The 20,704-nt window shown below is 43.9% G+C and overlaps 1 protein-coding gene and 1 long non-coding RNA gene across 2 annotated transcripts; both read right to left on the minus strand.

Moving 5' to 3' along the window:
* Positions 1 to 177: 177 nt before the first annotated feature.
* Positions 178 to 8,099, minus strand: aurka (aurora kinase A). The gene is made up of 11 exons (XM_072661837.1): positions 7,953 to 8,099; positions 6,982 to 7,016; positions 5,937 to 5,992; positions 5,469 to 5,537; positions 4,326 to 4,653; positions 4,053 to 4,095; positions 3,686 to 3,877; positions 2,335 to 2,473; positions 1,960 to 2,108; positions 1,098 to 1,272; positions 178 to 877 (listed from the first exon to the last, which is right to left on the minus strand). The coding sequence occupies exons 4-11, from the start codon at positions 5,532 to 5,534 to the stop codon at positions 698 to 700; spliced, it is 1,272 nt and encodes a 423-aa protein (XP_072517938.1). The 5' UTR covers positions 5,535 to 5,537; positions 5,937 to 5,992; positions 6,982 to 7,016; positions 7,953 to 8,099; the 3' UTR covers positions 178 to 697.
* Positions 8,100 to 16,669: 8,570 nt separating this feature from the next.
* Positions 16,670 to 20,248, minus strand: LOC140539522 (uncharacterized). The gene is made up of 3 exons (XR_011977832.1): positions 20,026 to 20,248; positions 19,132 to 19,294; positions 16,670 to 17,018 (listed from the first exon to the last, which is right to left on the minus strand). It is a non-coding gene; the product is annotated as an uncharacterized lncRNA (long non-coding RNA).
* Positions 20,249 to 20,704: the final 456 nt, after the last annotated feature.

Consider the following 20,704-nt stretch of genomic DNA (forward strand, 5'->3'; position numbering starts at 1 on the left):
AGCATCAGGTGTTGAATAGAAATTACTATATTCAGGGAGGGAGAGTATCTGAACAGTAGCTTAAGAACATGACTGCTGGTGAAGGAATGTTGAGATATGCATTTAAAAAAAAATAAATAAAAAAATAAATTTTAATTTTTTACAATCAACAGGATAGTACACAAACACAGTTTAGGATTTTCAGTGTATTTTAATAAGACTGGCAATGGAAATTGAGTAAGGGAGAAAAACCCCACACTCCCCCAAATAATCCCAGCACAAAAGCATCTGGCCCAAGCAGACCACATTCACATATTGCACTCATCTGGGGAACAAACACTTTACTGGTGAATAAATATGTTCAGCTGGTCGGACTTTCTCCTTATTTCCATTTCAATCAAGCTTGCAAAGAATGGACCAAGCAAAGTCATATAGCCACAAGTGTTGAAAGGATCTCCCTCACTGTAGCCAGCACTAAAACATGTTTATTGTTTCAAGTAATAGCAGGTAAAATTACATTTCATAATTGTGAACAATTAAATATTTACAAAAAAAAAAAAAAAAAAAAAAAAAGAGTGAAACACAACAAGAGGCAAGATGACAAACGCACAAAGTATTTAAGATGTGGGGAGGCAATCAGTCTCAGGATTTCTGCCAAAAACATTGATAATCCACAGTTTGAGTTTCCACCTAGTAGCTTTAATCAAATCGCACCTCCTCACTGTCCAGGTACGGGAGGTGACGTGAAGGAGGTGGGCTTTTTGGTGGCGTTCTCCACAACCCAGTAGTGAGTCAGCACTCCTTGGATGGGGAGTCTGTGCATGGGGTTGTGTTTCAGAAGCCCATTGATCAAATCTCTGCTTCCCTCGCTCACATGGGCCGGATAAGTGAACTCAACCTGCACAAGAACAGAAAACCAGAGTGATCTGAGCACTCGATTTAAAAACCACCTTTAAAACAAAGAAATGGTCTATAGCAGAGCCAATAATAAAATTCAGGCCAGCTGAAGAAAGAATCAAGATGTTGCACAGCAGTCATGAATTGGGGTTTAATGAGCAGCCACCAATTTGGTGAACATGGCTCAGGTGATTAACCCAGTTACTTCCTTACAGACTTACCCTGGAGATCTTCCGGTAGGTTTCTTCATGGCTCTTTGTTTCGAAGGGTGGCCGCCCAACCAGAAACTCATAGCAGAGCACCCCTAAACTCCAGAGATCAACTTTCTCATCATGGGTCTTCCCCTCAATCATCTCTGGAGGAAGGTAGTCCAGGGTGCCGCACAACGTCGACCTCCTGTTAGTCCAAACCCGATAAATTAAAGGCAACCAAAAACACCATAAGAGTCCCAACTGTCCCACACCTACACAGCTTCACATCTGAAGTGTAAACAACCCCATACAAATTGACCTTCTGTTATAACAATCAGATCACATACTGCCTCAGAACAAAAGATCTCAAATCTCATGAACAATGAATGAGACATTAGATCAAATTGATGACAAAGTATAAGTTACAACACAAGTAACAGTCAAAACCTTAGACACACCTGCCATATACAAACAGGGTCCTCCCAGTGCCACCAAAAAATGTCTGGTGGTGTCTTGTTATACCTGGCAACAACTTGTTCCAGATCATCAATATCTCTAAATCTGGGCCACCATACCCCTTCTGTTTAAGAGCCAAGTTGGATAGCCTTGGACATTCTTGCAGTTTAATGCCAGACATGGATATGCACCAATACTACAAGGTGATCTGTGATGTGTTGAATCAGTGTATGTTTTGAAAGCCTCAGGGTACCACTTAAGAATACACTGGAATTAGGACAACGTCTGGCATGGTGAATCCACCTCTAAATGGTCTAGGTTTATCCTGTAGAATTGCTCAGGCACTAGTTCCGATTGGATGAGGCCTTTAATAGACCCATCATGTAGGTAGATATCTTGTAGAGAAACCTCAAAGGCTGAGAAGACCAAGTCATACCTGGAAGAAGGCGTGTGAACAGACCACCCAAAATCAGCAATCTTTAGCTCTCCATTGGCCCCCAGTAATAGATTTTCAGGTTTAATGTCTCTGTGAATCACTTTCTTTGAGTGACAATAGTACAGAGCATCGGCCAATTCCATTATATACTGAAAAACAGAAGGCATAACTTTAGACATTCAGTTTTCATTACAGCACAATAAAAATGTCTGAGGTGCTCTACATGGCAACAGTAGGAAAAAAACTAGGTTTATAAGTTCATGCACCACTGAGAAACTTAAGTGGGCAATTCATTAAACAAATTTAAGAATCATTAAATGGTGAAATTAAGTCAGTTTAGTCCATTAAAAAAAATAAATAAATATGCTTCCTCACCGTAGCACTGCGCTGATCATCAAACATCCCACAGCGCTGCAGCTCTCCATACAGTTCTCCTTTGGGAGCAAACTCCAGGATGAGATACACACGTGCAGAGTCGTGGAAGTAGCCATACAAACGCAGGATGTTGGGATGCCTGTGTGAGGCAACAAAGACCAGGACAAAACAGGAAGACAATTTTAATATCAAACCACAGCATTAGCTCCTTGACTGAACTCAGGAAGCTCTATATCGGAGCTACAGACACTTCGGCTGTGACCAAAAGGGCTCCCTATTTATGTTTTAGGGCACTATGGAGGAGAGCAACACATCCAAACTACCACATTCCCTTTTGGGGCAAAAAAAAAAAAAAAAAAAACCCACCAGTCATAGCTGCGGCAAGCTGCTGTCACCATTCTCAAAAGCTGCTCTGTAGAATCTCGAAGAGAAACCCCCTAATTTACAATTTCTTTTTCTAATTTCTTTACTTCCCCAAAAAGCAAATCAAGAGCAACAGGAAAGATCTGTGGCTTAAGTCTACCTGACGAGATTAAAGTAGTAAATTCTGGGACTCTGCTAGTTAACATGTATGCCTGTGGCAAACACTTCACCAGGTAAGTTAATGATGTGAACATCAGTTATAATAAGTCAGACTCCTGCTGTATGCTGCATTAATTTCCAAAGGGGAACTGAAAGGCCACTGATTCATTTAATTAATAACTGTTCAGCAGATACTACACAAGATTATCCACTTTGACAAAGGCACACAAAAAACTATCATTGACTGGCAACATGATAGTTTTCCTGGCTTGCCATAGGTTTAGGACTTTAAGCATTTCCTGTTTTCTTGCTGTATTTTATACATCTGAAGTCTTAAAAGAATGGGGTTACACATTTACCACCAATCAAATTACCGCAACTGTTCTCACCCCAGAAAAAAGCAGGAACATTACAAGGCAAAGTACTTTGTGTACAAATACATATAACATTTAACAATATTTAACATGCATCAGCTGCCAAGTTAACGAGTCCTACATGATCCGGGTAAAATATTGCAAACTTTGTTATTTTGCCATTTAAATACAATCAGTGCCACCAACAAAGTTGTTGGTCAGCCAAAACCATTCATTTGTAAGCTGAAAGTGAATTCTGATTTACTGGTGGTCAAAGGTGAGGACAGCACTTTTCAGGTAAAGTCCACAGTTCTTGGTCGACTTTAGTTGTTTGGACATCAACATCTGGATTTTGAATTTGACCAGCATGTATGATTAAACAAGCTTCATGTGATGCATACAATGTGTCAAGCAGGCTACTTTTCCTGTCCAAATAATTTACTTTACCATTTTTAAAGCAGGACACATTAACAAACCTCAGATGAGACTGGATCTCCACTTCTCGCCGTAGCTGGTGCTCCACACCAGCTTTTTCCAGCTGCTTTTTAAACAGCACCTTCAGGGCCAGGATGAATTTGGTTTGTCGCTCCCTGGCAAGGTACACACTCCCAAACTTGCCCTTCCCCAGGGCCCGGCCAATGTCAAAGTTTTCCAAGCTCCACGGCGTCCTGAAGGAAAACAATCCATTTATCTCAAGAGGTTTGACACCAACACTATCGTTGACAGATTGTGTTTGGCTAAAGAATGTCTTTACTGTCCAGTTATGGTTAACCCCTTTCAGGTTTACATGTTTACAGTTTTATGTATTATATGTATAACTAAACACTATCAGTATTTACTTACTTTGAGGAACCAGAGAGACTGGGGTGTCCACTGGCAGATTTTTCTGAAAAAATATTAATGAATAAACACCCAAATGTAAATGAAAACCATTTTCAAATAGGCTGTGCAACATGCACTAGCAAAAAAATACAATGTACAAACATACATGTAGATTTTTACCACACAAGAAGGTAGTGCTTAAAGGTTTGTTGTTTTTCCAAACAATCTTATCATGGTCAGATGTTGACCTGTACATCAAGGACACAAGTTTTTGCACTAATGGGAGACTCTTACGGTTAGGCTTCTCCTGTCTGCTGGGTTCAGCAGCTTTGACAAGTTCAGGGTTAGCAGTGGGTTTTGGCTGGCTCTGAGGCTGTAGTTGCAGTTTTGGCTGAGCTTGAGGTGGAGGGGTCGGTTGCGGCTGAGCTGGGCTGACATTCTGATCTCCACCAGACAGGGTTTTCACGGAAGACCCATTGACCGCTGGTTTAACCTGACTCCGTGGCCGCTGTACACGCTGTGGCCCCTGCGACACCCCAAGAACATGCGTGTGACTTGGAGTAGGCAAGGGTTTATGGAAGCCCTGAGTCACAGGAACCCTCTTTGGCCCGTCATTCAAAACCTGGAAAACAGAGGGGGAGAAAGGGTTTGATTTTTGTTTTCTTAGAGGCAAAAGGAGTAGTTCAATAAACTGATCAAGGATCCCGGGACTCAGCCCGTCAGCTAGGCATGTTTGATATATGAAGTTTGCTGTTTAGTTTCAAAGCATGGATGCTAAACCAAGATCTGTCACTCTCATCCAATACACAACCAAAAAATGTTTTTGGTGTGGCGCAACAGACCATGCAAGCTACCACACCATGTGGAAGGCTAGGGTTTAATTTCCAGTCTGGGTGCAGTAGTCTATGAACACAAACTTCATAACATGGGGGTCCCCAAATCCAACACTCATTCTGCCAATCTAAAAAAGGTATACACAAACCCTATGCCCCTTTAAAGCCCTTTATCAAGGACTACCATAACTCAGACTCAGCAGCTGTGTGAGGGTCTAGTTTAGCCCACTTGAATGTTTTTTAATCCTCTCAAGGACTCACTAAAGGGGCATATGTTGCCGACATGACCTGAAAGCAACCTTTAAGGAGGGCCAGAGGCTTAATACACCATTTGGGACGAGGCTAGTGTGAAATCACTAAGCTTGTGATGGCTGGGGCAAACTGCTTTCAACGGAAAAGTGCCTTAGTATGCAAGCGGTCACTTGCCGAACCCTTTTTTAGAAATCTAGCTAAAACTAAAGACCCAGACTTTAAGGCATACTTTATTCATTAGTGATTTGTGTCTTCACTCCCACCATCATGCTCCTGATGCAGGTATGGCAGCTAGCTACAGTCCACAACCCAAACAGCTAAGTGAAGTGTGACTGGGTTAAAGCCATTTTACCTTTTCACTTTCTGATTTCCGAAGGGCCAGGTCTTTTGAGGATCTGATTCTAGCAGCAGGGTCCATATCCTAAACCAAGAGAAGCCAGAGATGCAGGATTAATCTTTCATCCTTCAGTTAGGGCTTGCACTTGTATCCAGCTAGCTAGCATAGCTTATAGCTAGCTAAGTGTTAGATGCTTAGATGCTTAATACACACGAATACAAACACAGATCTCTATTAGGAAGCATAAAAACTTAACCATCAATTACTAGAGAGCTAGCTAGCACTAATACTTTATATAGTTAGCGTTGGTTAGCTAGCTAGCTAGCTAGCATGTTAGCCGGAAAGCTAACGCTGCTTTTATTGTTAGCTAGGCTAAATTATCAGCTAGAAACGTATAAAATAAGCATTAAATATATACTAAGTGTATCAGCTAGCTTTAGTAACAATATTTAGGATAATATAAAGTGAATTATGAAAACTCACTCAGTCACTACAGAAGCTCCACCGCAGCGTCTCCCTCTCTGCCACCGCAGCAGCGACTAACCCTCGACACAGAACCAAAAATAAACCAAATTAAAAGGCTCAAAGCGCCTCGCCGAGGGGAAAAAAGGCTCCAACTCAAAAGCAGACGTTAAGTTTGGGTCATGGACTCTGATTAAATGTATTTTATCAGCACTGTTGCCTGAGTTAGATCAGACGATCCCTCCCACCGCCGCTCCGCTCGGACCGAGTGAAGCTGTTTAGTTTCAAATCTCCCCCTTTTAAACACCTTTAACGTTTCACCGCGTCTGATTGGTGGATTCGTCTTCAGTGCCCATCGCTGATTGGCCAGATCTTCCTACAAGCCGTGATCGTATTCAATATTAGACCAAGTCTGATTGGTCGGTAGATGCTGTGGGCGGGACATGAGTGACCATGAAAGCCGCTCAGACGGATCATTTAATTTTCTAAACAATAAAACGTAATAGAGAATATGAGATTTGACAATATTACAGTGACAAATACCGACATTAAAACCTTAAAAAATAAAGAGTAGAAAAGTGCTGAGAACTGAAATAAACTGTTACCGGAAATAACATGGCACTTCCGACAAAATAAAAGCCACCAGGGAACTGCTGCAAAATTCCACATTAAATAAATGTATATTAAAAATGCGAGCAAGTCGTGTAATTAATTAATTAATTAAGTAATTATTTTGGAAGATGCGTATAGATACCAAGTACAAGAAGTTTGGTAATTGATCTTGCTCATGTTGATCATGTTTTGTAAAGCAGAGGATAGAGCCTGTTAATGCAGCAAAGACTGTCAAAACCCTTTAATACCATAATGTATTATACACGTTATACTGCATATTAGAAGAAACAAACATCTTGAGGTAATCTAGCATATAGGAAATATCTATTTATCACCAATGTATGTAAGCTTTACGTTAGACGTTCAAATATTTGTCAAATATTTACTATATGTAATTAAATTCAATTCAATACAAATGTATTGATGTAGTCATTTAAACAATGAATGGTCTCACCAAGCAATTTCTGACTGTCTGAGGGTCAGTCTACTCTAAAAAGGAGACAAAAGGAGAGAGATTTAGAATTTAATGGGGTTTAAATATGCTATTTATGTTAAAATTAAATAATGCTATTTAATATCCTATATAAATAGTTTTAAAACCTTTATAAATGTAAAATATGTATAGCAAAACATCAACATAAAGCTCTTACATTTTTAATGTATTAATGAGTATTTACACTTCTTTTTATAAAATCGTGTGTTTAATCAAGGATGTCAGACTGTTACCAATGTACTAAAGTTTAAGGTGATGACAGGGTTGTGGGTTCGATACCGGGCTCAGCAAGCTGCCACTGTTGGGCCCTTGAGCAAAGCCTTTCACCCTCTCTGCTCCTTGGGTGCCACAGCAATGGCTGCCCACCTCTCTGAGCACGCGTGCTAGTTAGTTTCCAACACTAATGGGGCATGTATTGTCCTACAAATTAGTATAATACTTTTTTATAATATATTATAATGTTATAATTATATATATAATAATGTGATAATAAAAATGTAATGTTTGATTTTACTGTGGCACCATCCAAGTTATTACATGGGGTTGCATGTCAGGTGAAGGACCAGAGGATTGTGTAGTAATTACCTCAGTCATTACCTGCCCCTAATAGACCACAACTCATGCTAAAAACATATGGTGCTCAGTTATTAAATAAAAATGGTGTTGTGTTATTTGTGATATTTTTAGTTGGTAATAATGCTGTTAAATACTTACTTTTTATTATTTATTATTTTATGTTATTTATTTATACTTTTGTATGCATGTGAAACACCAAATTCTCAGCACTAGATTGTAATATTGTTACCATCTATGCTTTAATTTCTTTGTCTTCAGGTAGGATGATGATGAGTTATTTAGTCTTCTATTGTTATGTAGCATTAATCATTTTAATATTATTAATGTCAATTAGTATTATTAATAACATTAATTACCTGAAACCAGATAGTGTCTCTGCACGCACTGCATTCAGTGACTCTCTGCTCCCCATTCGACTCTTCATTCAGTGACTATCTGCTCCTCATTCGACTCTCAGTGACTCTCTGCTCCCCATTCGACTCTCAGTGACTCTCTGCTACCCATTTGATTCTTCATTCAGTGACTCTCTGCTCCCCATTCGACTCTTCATTCAGTGACTCTCTGCTCCCCATTCGACTCTCAGTGACTCTCTGCTCCCCATTCGACTCTCAGTGACTCTCTGCTCCCCATTTGACTCTCAGTGACTCTCTGTTCCCCATTCGACTCTCAGTGACTCTCTGCTCCCCATTTGACTATCTGCTCCCCATTTGACTCTCAGTGACTCTCTGCTCCCCATTCGACTCTCAGTGACTCTCTGCTACCCATTTGACTCTCAGTGACTCTCTGCTCCCCATTCGACTCTCAGTGACTCTCTGCTCCCCATTTGACTCTCAGTGACTCTCTGCTCCCCATTCGACTCTCAGTAACTCTCTGCTCCCCATTCGACTCTTCATTCAGTGACTCTCTGCTCCCCATTCGACTCTCAGTGAATCTCTGCTCTCCATTCGACTCTCAGTAACTCTCTGCTCCCCATTCGACTCTTAGTGACTCTCTGCTCCCCATTCGATTCTTCATTTAGTGACTCTCTGCTCCCCATTCGATTCTCAGTGACTCTCTGCTCCCCATTCGACTTTAAATTCAGTGACTCTCTGCTCCCCATTCGATTCTCAGTGACTCTCTGCTCCCCATTCGATACTCAGTGACTCTCTGCTCCCCATTCGATTCTTCATTCAGTGACTCTCTGCTCCCCATTCGACTCTCAGTAACTCTCTGCTCCCCATTCGACTCTTAGTGACTCTCTGCTCCCCATTCGACTCTTTATTCAGTGACTCTCTGCTCCCCATTTGATTCTCAGTGACTCTCTGCTCCCCATTCTACTCTCAGTGACTCTCTGCTCCCCATTCGACTCTTCATTCAGTGACTCTGCTCCCCATTCTACTCTCAGTGACTCTCTGCTCCCCATTCGACTCTTCATTCAGTGACTCTCTGCTCCCCATTCGATTCTCAGTGACTCTCTGCTCCCCATTCTACTCTCAGTGACTCTCTGCTCCCCATTCGACTCTTCATTCAGTGACTCTGCTCCCCATTCTACTCTCAGTGACTCTCTGCTCCCCATTCGACTCTTCATTCAGTGACTCTCTGCTCCCCATTCGATTCTCAGTGACTCTCTGCTCCCCTTTTGACTCTCAGTGACTCTCTGCTCCCCATTCGACTCTTCATTCAGTGACTCTGCTCCCCATTCTACTCTCAGTGACTCTCTGCTCCCCATTCGACTCTTCATTCAGCGACTCTATGCTCCCCATTCGATTCTCAGTGACTCTCTGCTCCCCATTCGACTCTTCATTCAGTGACTCTCTGCTCCCCATTCGACTCTTCATTCAGTGACCCCATTCGACTCTTCATTCAGTGACTCTCTGCTCCCCATTCGACTCTCAGTGACTCTCTGCTCCCCATTCGACTCTCAGTGACTCTCTGCTCCCCATTTGACTCTCAGTGACTCTCTGCTCCCCATTCGACTCTCAGTAACTCTCTGCTCCCCATTCGACTCTTCATTCAGTGACTCTCTGCTCCCCATTCGACTCTCAGTGAATCTCTGCTCTCCATTCGACTCTCAGTAACTCTCTGCTCCCCATTCGACTCTTAGTGACTCTCTGCTCCCCATTCGATTCTTCATTTAGTGACTCTCTGCTCCCCATTCGATTCTCAGTGACTCTCTGCTCCCCATTCGACTTTAAATTCAGTGACTCTCTGCTCCCCATTCGATTCTCAGTGACTCTCTGCTCCCCATTCGATACTCAGTGACTCTCTGCTCCCCATTCGATTCTTCATTCAGTGACTCTCTGCTCCCCATTCGACTCTCAGTAACTCTCTGCTCCCCATTCGACTCTTAGTGACTCTCTGCTCCCCATTCGACTCTTTATTCAGTGACTCTCTGCTCCCCATTTGATTCTCAGTGACTCTCTGCTCCCCATTCTACTCTCAGTGACTCTCTGCTCCCCATTCGACTCTTCATTCAGTGACTCTGCTCCCCATTCTACTCTCAGTGACTCTCTGCTCCCCATTCGACTCTTCATTCAGTGACTCTCTGCTCCCCATTCGATTCTCAGTGACTCTCTGCTCCCCATTCTACTCTCAGTGACTCTCTGCTCCCCATTCGACTCTTCATTCAGCGACTCTATGCTCCCCATTTGATTCTCAGTGACTCTCTGCTCCCCATTCTACTCTCAGTGACTCTCTGCTCCCCATTCGACTCTTCATTCAGTGACTCTGCTCCCCATTCTACTCTCAGTGACTCTCTGCTCCCCATTCGACTCTTCATTCAGTGACTCTCTGCTCCCCATTCGATTCTCAGTGACTCTCTGCTCCCCTTTTGACTCTCAGTGACTCTCTGCTCCCCATTCGACTCTTCATTCAGTGACTCTGCTCCCCATTCTACTCTCAGTGACTCTCTGCTCCCCATTCGACTCTTCATTCAGCGACTCTATGCTCCCCATTCGATTCTCAGTGACTCTCTGCTCCCCATTCGACTCTTCATTCAGTGACTCTCTGCTCCCCATTCGACTCTTCATTCAGTGACCCCATTCGACTCTTCATTCAGTGACTCTCTGCTCCCCATTCGACTCTCAGTGACTCTCTGCTCCCCATTCGACTCTTCATTCAGTGACTCTCTGCTCCCCATTCAACTCTCAGTGACTCTCTGCTCCCCATTCAACTCTCAGTGACTCTCTGCTCCCCATTCGACTCTCAGTGACTCTCTGCTCCCCAATCGATTCTTCATTCAGTGACTCTCTGCTCCCCATTTGATTCTCAGTGACTCTCTGCTCCCCATTCGATTCCCAGTGACTCTCTGCTCCCCATTCGACTCTCAGTGACTCTCTGCTCCCCATTCGACTCTTAGTGACTCTCTGCTCCCCATTCGACTCTCAGTGACTCTCTGCTCCCCATTCGACTCTTCATTCAGTGACTCTCTGCTCCCCATTCGACTCTCAGTAACTCTCTGCTCCCCATTTGACTCTCTGCTCCCCATTCGACTCTGTGACTCTCTGCTCCCCATTCGACTCTTCATTCAGTGACTCTCTGCTCCCCATTCGACTCTCAGTGACTCTCTGCTCCCCATTCGACTCTCAGTGACTCTCTGCTCCCCATTCAATACTCAGTGACTCTCTGCTCCCCATTTGATTCTTCATTCAGTGACTCTCTGCTCCCCATTCCATTCTTCATTCAGTGACTCTCTGCTCCCCATTCGACTCTCAGTGACTCTCTGCTCCCCATTCTTCATTCAGTGACTCTCTGCTCCCCATTCCATTCTTCATTCAGTGACTCTCTGCTCCCCATTCGACTCTCAGTGACTCTCTGCTCCCCATTCTTCATTCAGTGACTCTCTGCTCCCCATTCGACTCTCAGTGACTCTCTGCTCCCCATTCGATACTCAGTGACTCTCTGCTCCCCATTCGATTCTTCATTCAGTGACTCTCTGCTCCCCAGTCGACTCTCAGATGACTCTCTGCTCCCCATTCGACTCTCAGTGACTCTCTGCTCCCCATTCGATTCTCAGTGACTCTCTGCTCCCCATTCGACTCTTAGTGACTCTCTGCTCCCCATTCGATTCTCAGTGACTCTCTGCTCCCCATTCGAGTCTCAGTGACTCTCTGCTCCCCATTCGACTCTCAGTGATTCTCTGCTCCCCATTCGACTCTCAGTGACTCTCTGCTCCCCATTTGATTCTTCATTCAGTGACTTTCTGCTCCCCATTCGATTCTCAGTGACTCTCTGCTCCCCATTCGACTCTTAGTAACTCTCTGCTCCCCATTCGACTCTCAGTGACTCTCTGCTCCCCATTTGATTCTTCATTCAGTAACTTTCTGCTCCCCAGTCGACTCAGATGACTCTCTGCTCCCCATTCGATTCTCAGTGACTCTTGGCTCCCCATTCGATTTTTCATTCAGTGACTCTCTGCTCCCCATTCGACTCTTCATTCAGTGACTCTCTGTTCCCCATTCGACTCTTCATTCAGTGACTCTCTGCTCCCCATTCGACTCTCAGTGACTCTCTGCTCCCCATTCGATTCTTCATTCAGTGACTCTCTGCTCCCCATTCGATTCTCAGTGACTCTCTGCTCCCCATTCGATTCTCAGTGACTCTCTGCTCCCCATTCGATTCTCAGTGACTCTTTGCTCCCCATTCGACTCTTTATTCAGTGACTCTCTGCTCCCCATTCGACTCTTTATTCAGTGACTCTCTGCTCCCCATTCGACTCTTAGTGACTCTCTGCTCCCCATTCGATTCTTCATTCAGTGACTCTCTGCTCCCCATTCGACTCCTAGTGACTCTCTGCTCCCCATTCGACTCTTAGTGACTCTCTGCTCCCCATTCGATTCTTCATTCAGTGACTCTCTGCTCCCCATTCGATTCTCAGTGACTCTCTGCTCCCCATTCGACTCTCAGTGACTCTCTGCTCCCCATTCGACTCTTAGTGACTCTCTGCTCCCCATTCGAGTCTCAGTGACTCTCTGCTCCCCATTCGAGTCTCAGTGACTCTCTGCTCCCCATTCGACTCTCAGTGACTTTCTGCTCCCCATTCGATTCTCAGTGACTCTCTGCTCCCCATTCGATTCTCAGTGACTCTCTGCTCCCCATTCGACTCTCAGTGACTCTCTGCTCCCCATTCGACTCTCAGTGACTCTCTGCTCCCCATTCGACTCTCAGTGACTCTCTGCTCCCCATTTGATTCTTCATTCAGTGACTCTCTGCTCCCCATTCGATTCTCAGTGACTCTCTGCTCCCCATTCGACTCTCAGTGACTCTCTGCTCCCAATTCGATTCTTCATTCAGTGACTCTCTGCTCCCCATTCGATTCTCAGGGACTCTCTGCTCCCCATTCGACTCTTCATTCAGTGACTCTCTGCTCCCCAGTCGACTCTCAGATGACTCTCTGCTCCCCATTCGACTCTCAGTGACTCTCTGCTCCCCATTCTTCATTCAGTGACTCTCTGCTCCCCATTCGACTCTCAGTGACTCTCTGCTCCCCATTCGACTCTCAGTGACTCTCTGCTCCCCATTCGACTCTCACTGACTCTCTGCTCCCCATTCGACTCTTAGTGAATCTCTGCTCCCCATTCGATTCTTTATTCAGTGACTTTCTGCTCCCCATTCGATTCTCAGTGACTCTCTGCTCCCCATTCGACTCTTAGTGACTCTCTGCTCCCCATTCGATTCTTCATTCAGTGACTTTCTGCTCCCCATTCGACTCTCAGTGACTCTCTGCTCCCCATTCGATTCTTCATTCAGTGACTTTCTGCTCCCCATTCGATTCTCAGTGACTCTCTGCTCCCCAGTCGACTCTTCATTCAGTGACTCTCTGCTCCCCAGTCGACTCTCAGTGACTCTCTGCTCCCCAGTCGACTCTCAGTGACTCTCTGCTCCCCATTCGACTCTCAGTGACTCTCTGCTCCCCATTCGACTCTCAGTGACTCTCTGCTCCCCATTCGATTCTCAGTGACTCTCTGCTCCCCAATCGATTCTCAGTGACTCTCTGCTCCCCATTCGACTCTCAGTGACTCTCTGCTCCCCATTCGATTCTCAGTGACTCTCTGCTCCCCAATCGATTCTCAGTGACTCTCTGCTCCCCAGTTCTGTTATCCTTCTCATTCTCCTTTTCTCATCTCTCTCTTCTCTCTCTTCCTCTTTTGTCTTTCCGCGACCGCGCTTTCGCTCCGCCATCGTAGCCCGTCGCCATCTGTCTTCAGCTAACTTTTGGTTCTGAAGCTCTCGTTTTGCCTTTCGGCTCGCGATCCTCTTCCGTTTCTTGACCCTTACCTCCAGGGCCTTCTTCTGAACCCTGGTCCTTACCTTCGCGGCCACCTGCTGCACCAGGGCCCCTATTTTTACGGCACACCATTTCATAGTGGCCCATGTTTCAGTGGCCCTCGCTGGCAGCTTGGCTCTTTCCTCCACGGTCCTCTGCTTCATAGTGGCCCAGGTTTCAGCGGCCTTCTGCGGCATGTTGGCCCACGCTTCAGCGGCCTCCTGTGGCAACGTCTGCATCCTGGCCCGGAGCTTGTCAGCCAGTCTCCTCGGCTGCTTCTTGAGGGATTCCCACTGGGTCTTGCAATAGTGCTTTGCAAACTCCGTGTGGGTCAGCTGAAGCAGCCTCGACTGCTCCAGCACCTCCTCGAGGGCCTTTGTTGCCTCGTTCTCGCAGGGCTGCGCGCTCTCTTTCTCCCATCTCCGCTCTCGCTCCAGCCGCCTCTCTCTCCCCTGCAGAAGGACACTGAAGGTCTGGCTCACCCCGTGGAGGAATTTAAAGTCCTTCATGAGTTCTTCGTTTCTGCAGAGGTTTGAGAAATCCTCCTCTGCGCGTCCTTCCACTTCCAGGTGCTCCAGGGCGCTCTTCGCCCTGCGAAGGATCTCTGCCCTGTTCACGCAGGGCTCCATCGGGGACGTGAAGCTCTCCAGCTCCTTCTCCTTCTGCACGAGCGCCGCGGCAATCCGCCACACGCGCCTCCTCAGTCTGTTCTCTTTGAACGCCTGGACCCGGCTCGCGCTGCCCAGGTGCTCCACCTTCTCCTCCACTGTCTGGGATCGCTCTGAATCCCAAACCGCCGCCGCCGCCGCCGCCGCCGCCTCCTCCAGCTCACGTGCGACGTAGTGCTCCATGTTCACCTCTCCTCTCTCCGCGCTGACTGAAGACTGATGCGCGTGCGGCACCCCTATTTATGCCTTTTTGGCCATGGCGCGCGCGATGACGTCACAGACGCCAACGTTCTACGTCTATGACGTCACAAACAGACGGACAACTGGTTATCAGTGCTGGGTCAAGGCCCCCCCCCTTAACCCAGCACTGATAACCAGTTGTCCGTCTGTTTGTGACGTCATAGACGTAGAACGTTGGCGTCTGGAGGGTTATCGCTGATTCTACGCTGATCTGCCATAACATTAGTACCACTGACAGCTGAAGTGAAGAGCACTGATCACCTTCACCTACAGAGCTCTGTACACATGTCTGTGGAATCAACAGTGCTGTAAAACCATGACATTAAAAAAAATGTAAATCGAGAAACAGTAAAACCTCTTTAATTACAGTAATAATTTAGTAAAATATTGAACCAAACTCAAATATTAATTTTGAAGTTAGAATATGTCATCATTTTTCTCTGTGGAATTTACAGATGATTACAACACAGTTAATAAGAGAAGATAATCCTTTATTAGTCCCACAGTGGGGAAATTCTCAGTGTCACAGCAGAAAGGGATAGCAAGACACTCCATTACAAAAAACATAGATAAATAATTTACACTATATACACACATTTACACTATATACACATAATAGGTAGGTTTTTCTTTTCTATAGAAAGAAATCACATTAGAAATCTGTAATGCATGTTTAGAATTCAATAGGCCTATTTCTAACTATGTCATTTACACTCATCAACAAAAAATGATGCACCAATAAGTTATTGGAATCAAATGAAACGTTTTATTTGAGAATGCAGTGATGATCTGTGTGAGTGATTACAGTATAAGAGTGACAGAATAAGATATCTGTGGAAAACTGTACAACACAGGTGTTACAGCTGGGCCTGTAGATCCTGCATACTCGTAGGTTGCTGAAGCTGGCGTCCCAGCTGGTCTCCTAAATGCTGGATTGGCAACAAAACGGTGAGCAGACAGGCCAAGTGTTGCAGTCTGGTGAAGACTGTTCTGGGAAATCTTTGCTTTGTGTGGCCGAGCATTATCGTGTTGAAAAATGCCAGTTGGAAGTCCTACCATGTGTCCCTCGTATCACTCCTAAGGGTGACTGTCTCCCCAGATCATAACACGAGCAGTTAAGGCAGTGCGTCACTCTACACAAAAAGAAAAGAATAGTTAAACTGCAAGTCCTCAATACTCCTCCAAACCATCGGATCCCAAACAGAACCTGGATTCTTCAATACAGATGATCTGGTTCCAGTCCACAACAGTCCAGGTTTCTCATTCACGACACCACTGCAAACAAAGGTGACAGTGGCTGGCTGTCAGGTGTCTAGAAGGCAGGCAATTAATCAAAAAGACCATCATGCTTCCCTTCATCTAATTATGCACCCTCTCTCACAATCAACTGGGCAAAATGTCTCTGAGTTTGTCGTAGAGGGATGTCTATCAGTCAATGAACGCTCACCAAGATACACTACCCAAAAGTACAGTGTTTTTTAGGGCAGTCTTGTGGCAAGACCCAGTGTCTAATCTGTGATGTTCAATGATGTATATTGTAGTAGACTAACAATAAAGTTAAAAAAAATTTAATTATTAAAAAAGGTCTTTAAACCTTTTATATTTATGTTCAATGTACATGTAAACTGTTGCTTGGCAACACTGAGTGCTGTTGACTTGTGGGCTAATGAATAAGAAATGTAGTTTATAAATATTAAGAGATTGACCAATTTTATTTTGCTTTTCAGTCACAGCATATAGGAACTGAAAGAAAATCACTATTATGACTTAATGTGACGTAATTATTCTATTATTAATGAATTGTACATTTTTAAATACAATATCTGCATATTTTAATTACAGATAAATCTATGCTGGTAATTTTAGTGCTTTAAACACATTTTAAATAAATCTAATAATATTACATTTTACATTCCCACAAAATAATAGACCAGTCTGCATAAACTCAAGATACACAATATAGCCAAAAGTATTCACTCACTCATCCAAATCATTGAATTCAGGTGTTCCAATCAGTCCCATGGCCACAGGTGTATACAACCAAGCATCTAGGCATGCAGACTGCTTCTACACACCTCTCTGTCTGGCAATCCGATGGACGAGTCTGGGTTTAACGCTGAACTCTCTCAGTTTGTGATTCTCACTCTTCTGTCAGCCTCTTAAACAGCTAGCTGTTCTCTTCAACATCATCTTCCCCGTTTACCTTCGAGGTTATTGGCACACTGCTTGCCTTCTCCCAGCTTAGCAACCGGATCCCGCTTCCGTCACCACTGTAACATCACAGAGACACAGGCAGCCATGTCCATAGGACAGCAAAAATCAAGGAGGTGAAACGGATTCACTGAACAATGACTCATAAAGCATAGCCATAAATGCACCTCACACAAGGTTAACCTTCAGTCACAACAGGCTTCATGTACACACTATGACTGCTCTCCAGAGCACCCATGGCAGCTGGGGCCTGCCTATCCCTGCCCACAACACCTTACCATCAGTGGTGGCTCAGCGGTTAGAGCGCCGGGATATCGATAACAGGGTTGTGGGTTCGATTCCCGGGCTCGGCAAGCTGCCACTGTTGGGTCCTTGAGCAAGGCCCTTTACCCTCTCTGCTCCCCGGGCGCTGGAGTTGGCTGCCCACCGCTCTGGGTGTGTGTGTGCGCGTGAGTGTGTGTTCACTACCAGATGGGTTAAATGCGGAGGACACATTTCGCTGTACAGTGCACACTGGACAGTGACAAATATGTGCACCTTTACATGTGATGCTGTAAATATTTGAGCAAAATGTCTTAAAATAATGACAAGGGTTACATTTGTAAATGTAACAAATTTGTTTTGTACATTTGGTGTGTATGTGTTTATGTATGTTTATATGTTATAATTACACTAAATTATTCTCCATAATAAAGCCTATATTGGTGCTGAGCAGTTTAAGTTGGGGTGTCTGCCTTCCCCTTTTCCCTCTATCAGGTCTCCTCCCCCTCCCTGCCTTTGTTTTATACAAGAAGGTAGGTATCAGATTAAGCCTCATGTCTACATTTTCAGTTCACAAGAGGTCTTATGTTCCTGGGTACCTTAACAGCAACTGCCCTGTATTATATTTTGCTGATGGTCGATTTTAGAGTGAATGTGTAATGTACTGGGTTGAGGCAGGCTACATGTGCATGGGGACGCTTTCTTAGGGTTAAGGCAAAGCTCAGGGGGTCAAAACACACACACACACACACACAAAAAAAAAAACAGTTTGAGGAGTAATAATTAGCAGCACCTGTGTGCTTGGAGTTTCAGGTGAGGGCAGAGCCTCATGACTTGAGCCTGAGCTCCCCAATGAGGCCAGCAGAGGGAGACATTACAGAATTATACTACTGCATGTATCGCTAGCATTTCACCACATGGTTTACTCAGTATACTAGTCAGCTATGATTAGATCTTTTATGTTCTTTTTACATGAGGAGGAGGAGGAGAGGAGAGAAGAAGAAGCAGGGGCTTCTATATAGTACAGTACAGTACAGTCGGGCTGTACTATTTCTGTTATCAGAATAAAACCCTCACAACATAAACACTACGCAGTTTTCCTTCGTCTATTGGTGGCAGCGGTGTCAATCGGTTCGATTAACTGAACTGAAGTTCAGTTTGAAAAAGTCGGTTCGATTAACTCAGCCAAACTTCAATTCGAAAGAATCGGTTCAATAAACTGAATTAAACCTCATTTAGAAAAAAAACACGGTTCGATTCACTCAGCCAAACTTCAATTCGAAAGAATCGGTTCGATAAACAGAATTAAACCTCATTTAGAAAAAAAACACGGTTCGATTCACTCAGCCAAACTTCAATTCGAAAGAATCGGTTCGATAAACAGAATTAAACCTCATTTAGAAAAAAAACACGGTTCGATTCACTCAGCCAAACTTCAATTCGAAAGAATCGGTTCGATAAACAGAATTAAACCTCATTTAGAAAAAAAACACGGTTCGATTAACTCAGTCAAACTTCAATTCGAAAGAATCGGTTCAATAAACTGAATTAAACCTCTTTTCGAAAAAAAAAACACGGTTGCATTAACTCAGTCAAACTTCAATTCGAGAGAATCGGTTTGATAAACTGAATCTAACCTCATTTAGAAAAAAAACACGGTTCGATTAACTCAGTCAAACTTCAATTCGAAAGAATCGGTTCGATGAATTGACTCAAACTTAATTTTGAAAAACAAAATCGGGTAATAACTGAGTCACATATCGCTTAAAAAGAATCGGTTCGATTAACGGAATCAAAACTAATTTAAAAAAACGGTTCGATTCACTCAGCCAAACTTTAATTCGAAAGAATCGGTTCGATTAACGGAATCAAAACTCATTTTGAAAGAATCGATGAATAACGGAATCATACCTCACTTATAGGAGTCGTGTTGTTTAACTGACTCATACTTCTGTTCGAAAGAGTCGGCTCGCTGAAGTGACTCGCACTGTCCTTCTCTACTGTACGCCTGTACGGGTCCTCTGTTGTTGTTGTCGTTTGAGCGGAGTGCGGCTGCGCTCGCCGTTGGTGACGTCTGCTCAAGAAAAGAGGGGCAGATCGCGAGAGGAGGAAAAGGTGGAAAACAGCAGCAGTCCGACCACTCAGGGAGGGGAGGAGTACTACAGCCGTACTACTTTACTTAGAAAGAATCGGGTCGATGAACTGAATCAAACCTCATTTTGAAAAACAAAATCTGTAATAACTGAGTCACATATCGCTTAAAAAGAATCGGTTCGATTAACGGAATCAAAACTAATAAAAAAAACGGTTCCATTAACTCAGCCAAACTTCAATTCGAAAGAATCGGTTCAATAAACTGAATTAAACCTCATTTAGAAAAAAAACACGGTTCGATTCACTCAGCCAAACTTCAATTCGAAAGAATCGGTTCAATAAACTGAATTAAACCTCTTTTCGAAAAAAAAAACACGGTTGGATTAACTCAGTCAAACTTCAATTCGAGAGAATCGGTTTGATAAACTGAATCTAACCTCATTTAGAAAAAAAACACGGTTCGATTAACTCAGTCAAACTTCAATTCGAAAGAATCGGTTCGATGAATTGACTCAAACTTAATTTTGAAAAACAAAATCGGGTAATAACTGAGTCACATATCGCTTAAAAAGAATCAGTTCGATTAACGGAATCAAAACTAATTTAAAAAAACGGTTCGATTCACTCAGCCAAACTTTAATTCGAAAGAATCGGTTCGATTAACGGAATCAAAACTCATTTTGAAAGAATCGATGAATAACGGAATCATACCTCACTTATAGGAGTCGTGTTGTTTAACTGACTCATACTTCTGTTCGAAAGAGTCGGCTCGCTGAAGTGACTCGCACTGTCCTTCTCTACTGTACGCCTGTACGGGTCCTCTGTTGTTGTTGTCGTTTGAGCGGAGTGCGGCTGCGCTCGCCGTTGGTGACGTCTGCTCAAGAAAAGAGGGGCAGATCGCGAGAGGAGGAAAAGGTGGAAAACAGCAGCAGTCCGACCACTCAGGGAGGGGAGGAGTACTACAGCCGTACTACTTTACTTAGAAAGAATCGGGTCGATTAACGGAATCAAACCTCATTTTGAAAAACAAAATCTGTAATAACTGAGTCACATATCGCTTAAAAAGAATCGGTTCGATTAACGGAATCAAAACTAATAAAAAAAACGGTTCCATTAACTCAGCCAAACTTCAATTCGAAAGAATCGGTTCAATAAACTGAATTAAACCTCATTTAGAAAAAAAACACGGTTCGATTCACTCAGCCAAACTTCAATTCGAAAGAATCGGTTCGATGAACTGACTCAAACTTAATGTTGAAAAAACAAAATCGGGTAATAACTGAGTCACATATCGCTTAAAAAGAATCGGTTCGATTAACGGAATCAAAACTAATTAAAAAAAAAAAGGTTCGATTCACTCAGCCAAACTTCAATTCGAAAGAATCGGTTC

Source organism: Salminus brasiliensis, chromosome 18, assembly GCF_030463535.1.
Source record: "Salminus brasiliensis chromosome 18, fSalBra1.hap2, whole genome shotgun sequence".
NCBI classification, from domain to species: Eukaryota; Metazoa; Chordata; class Actinopteri; order Characiformes; family Bryconidae; genus Salminus; species Salminus brasiliensis.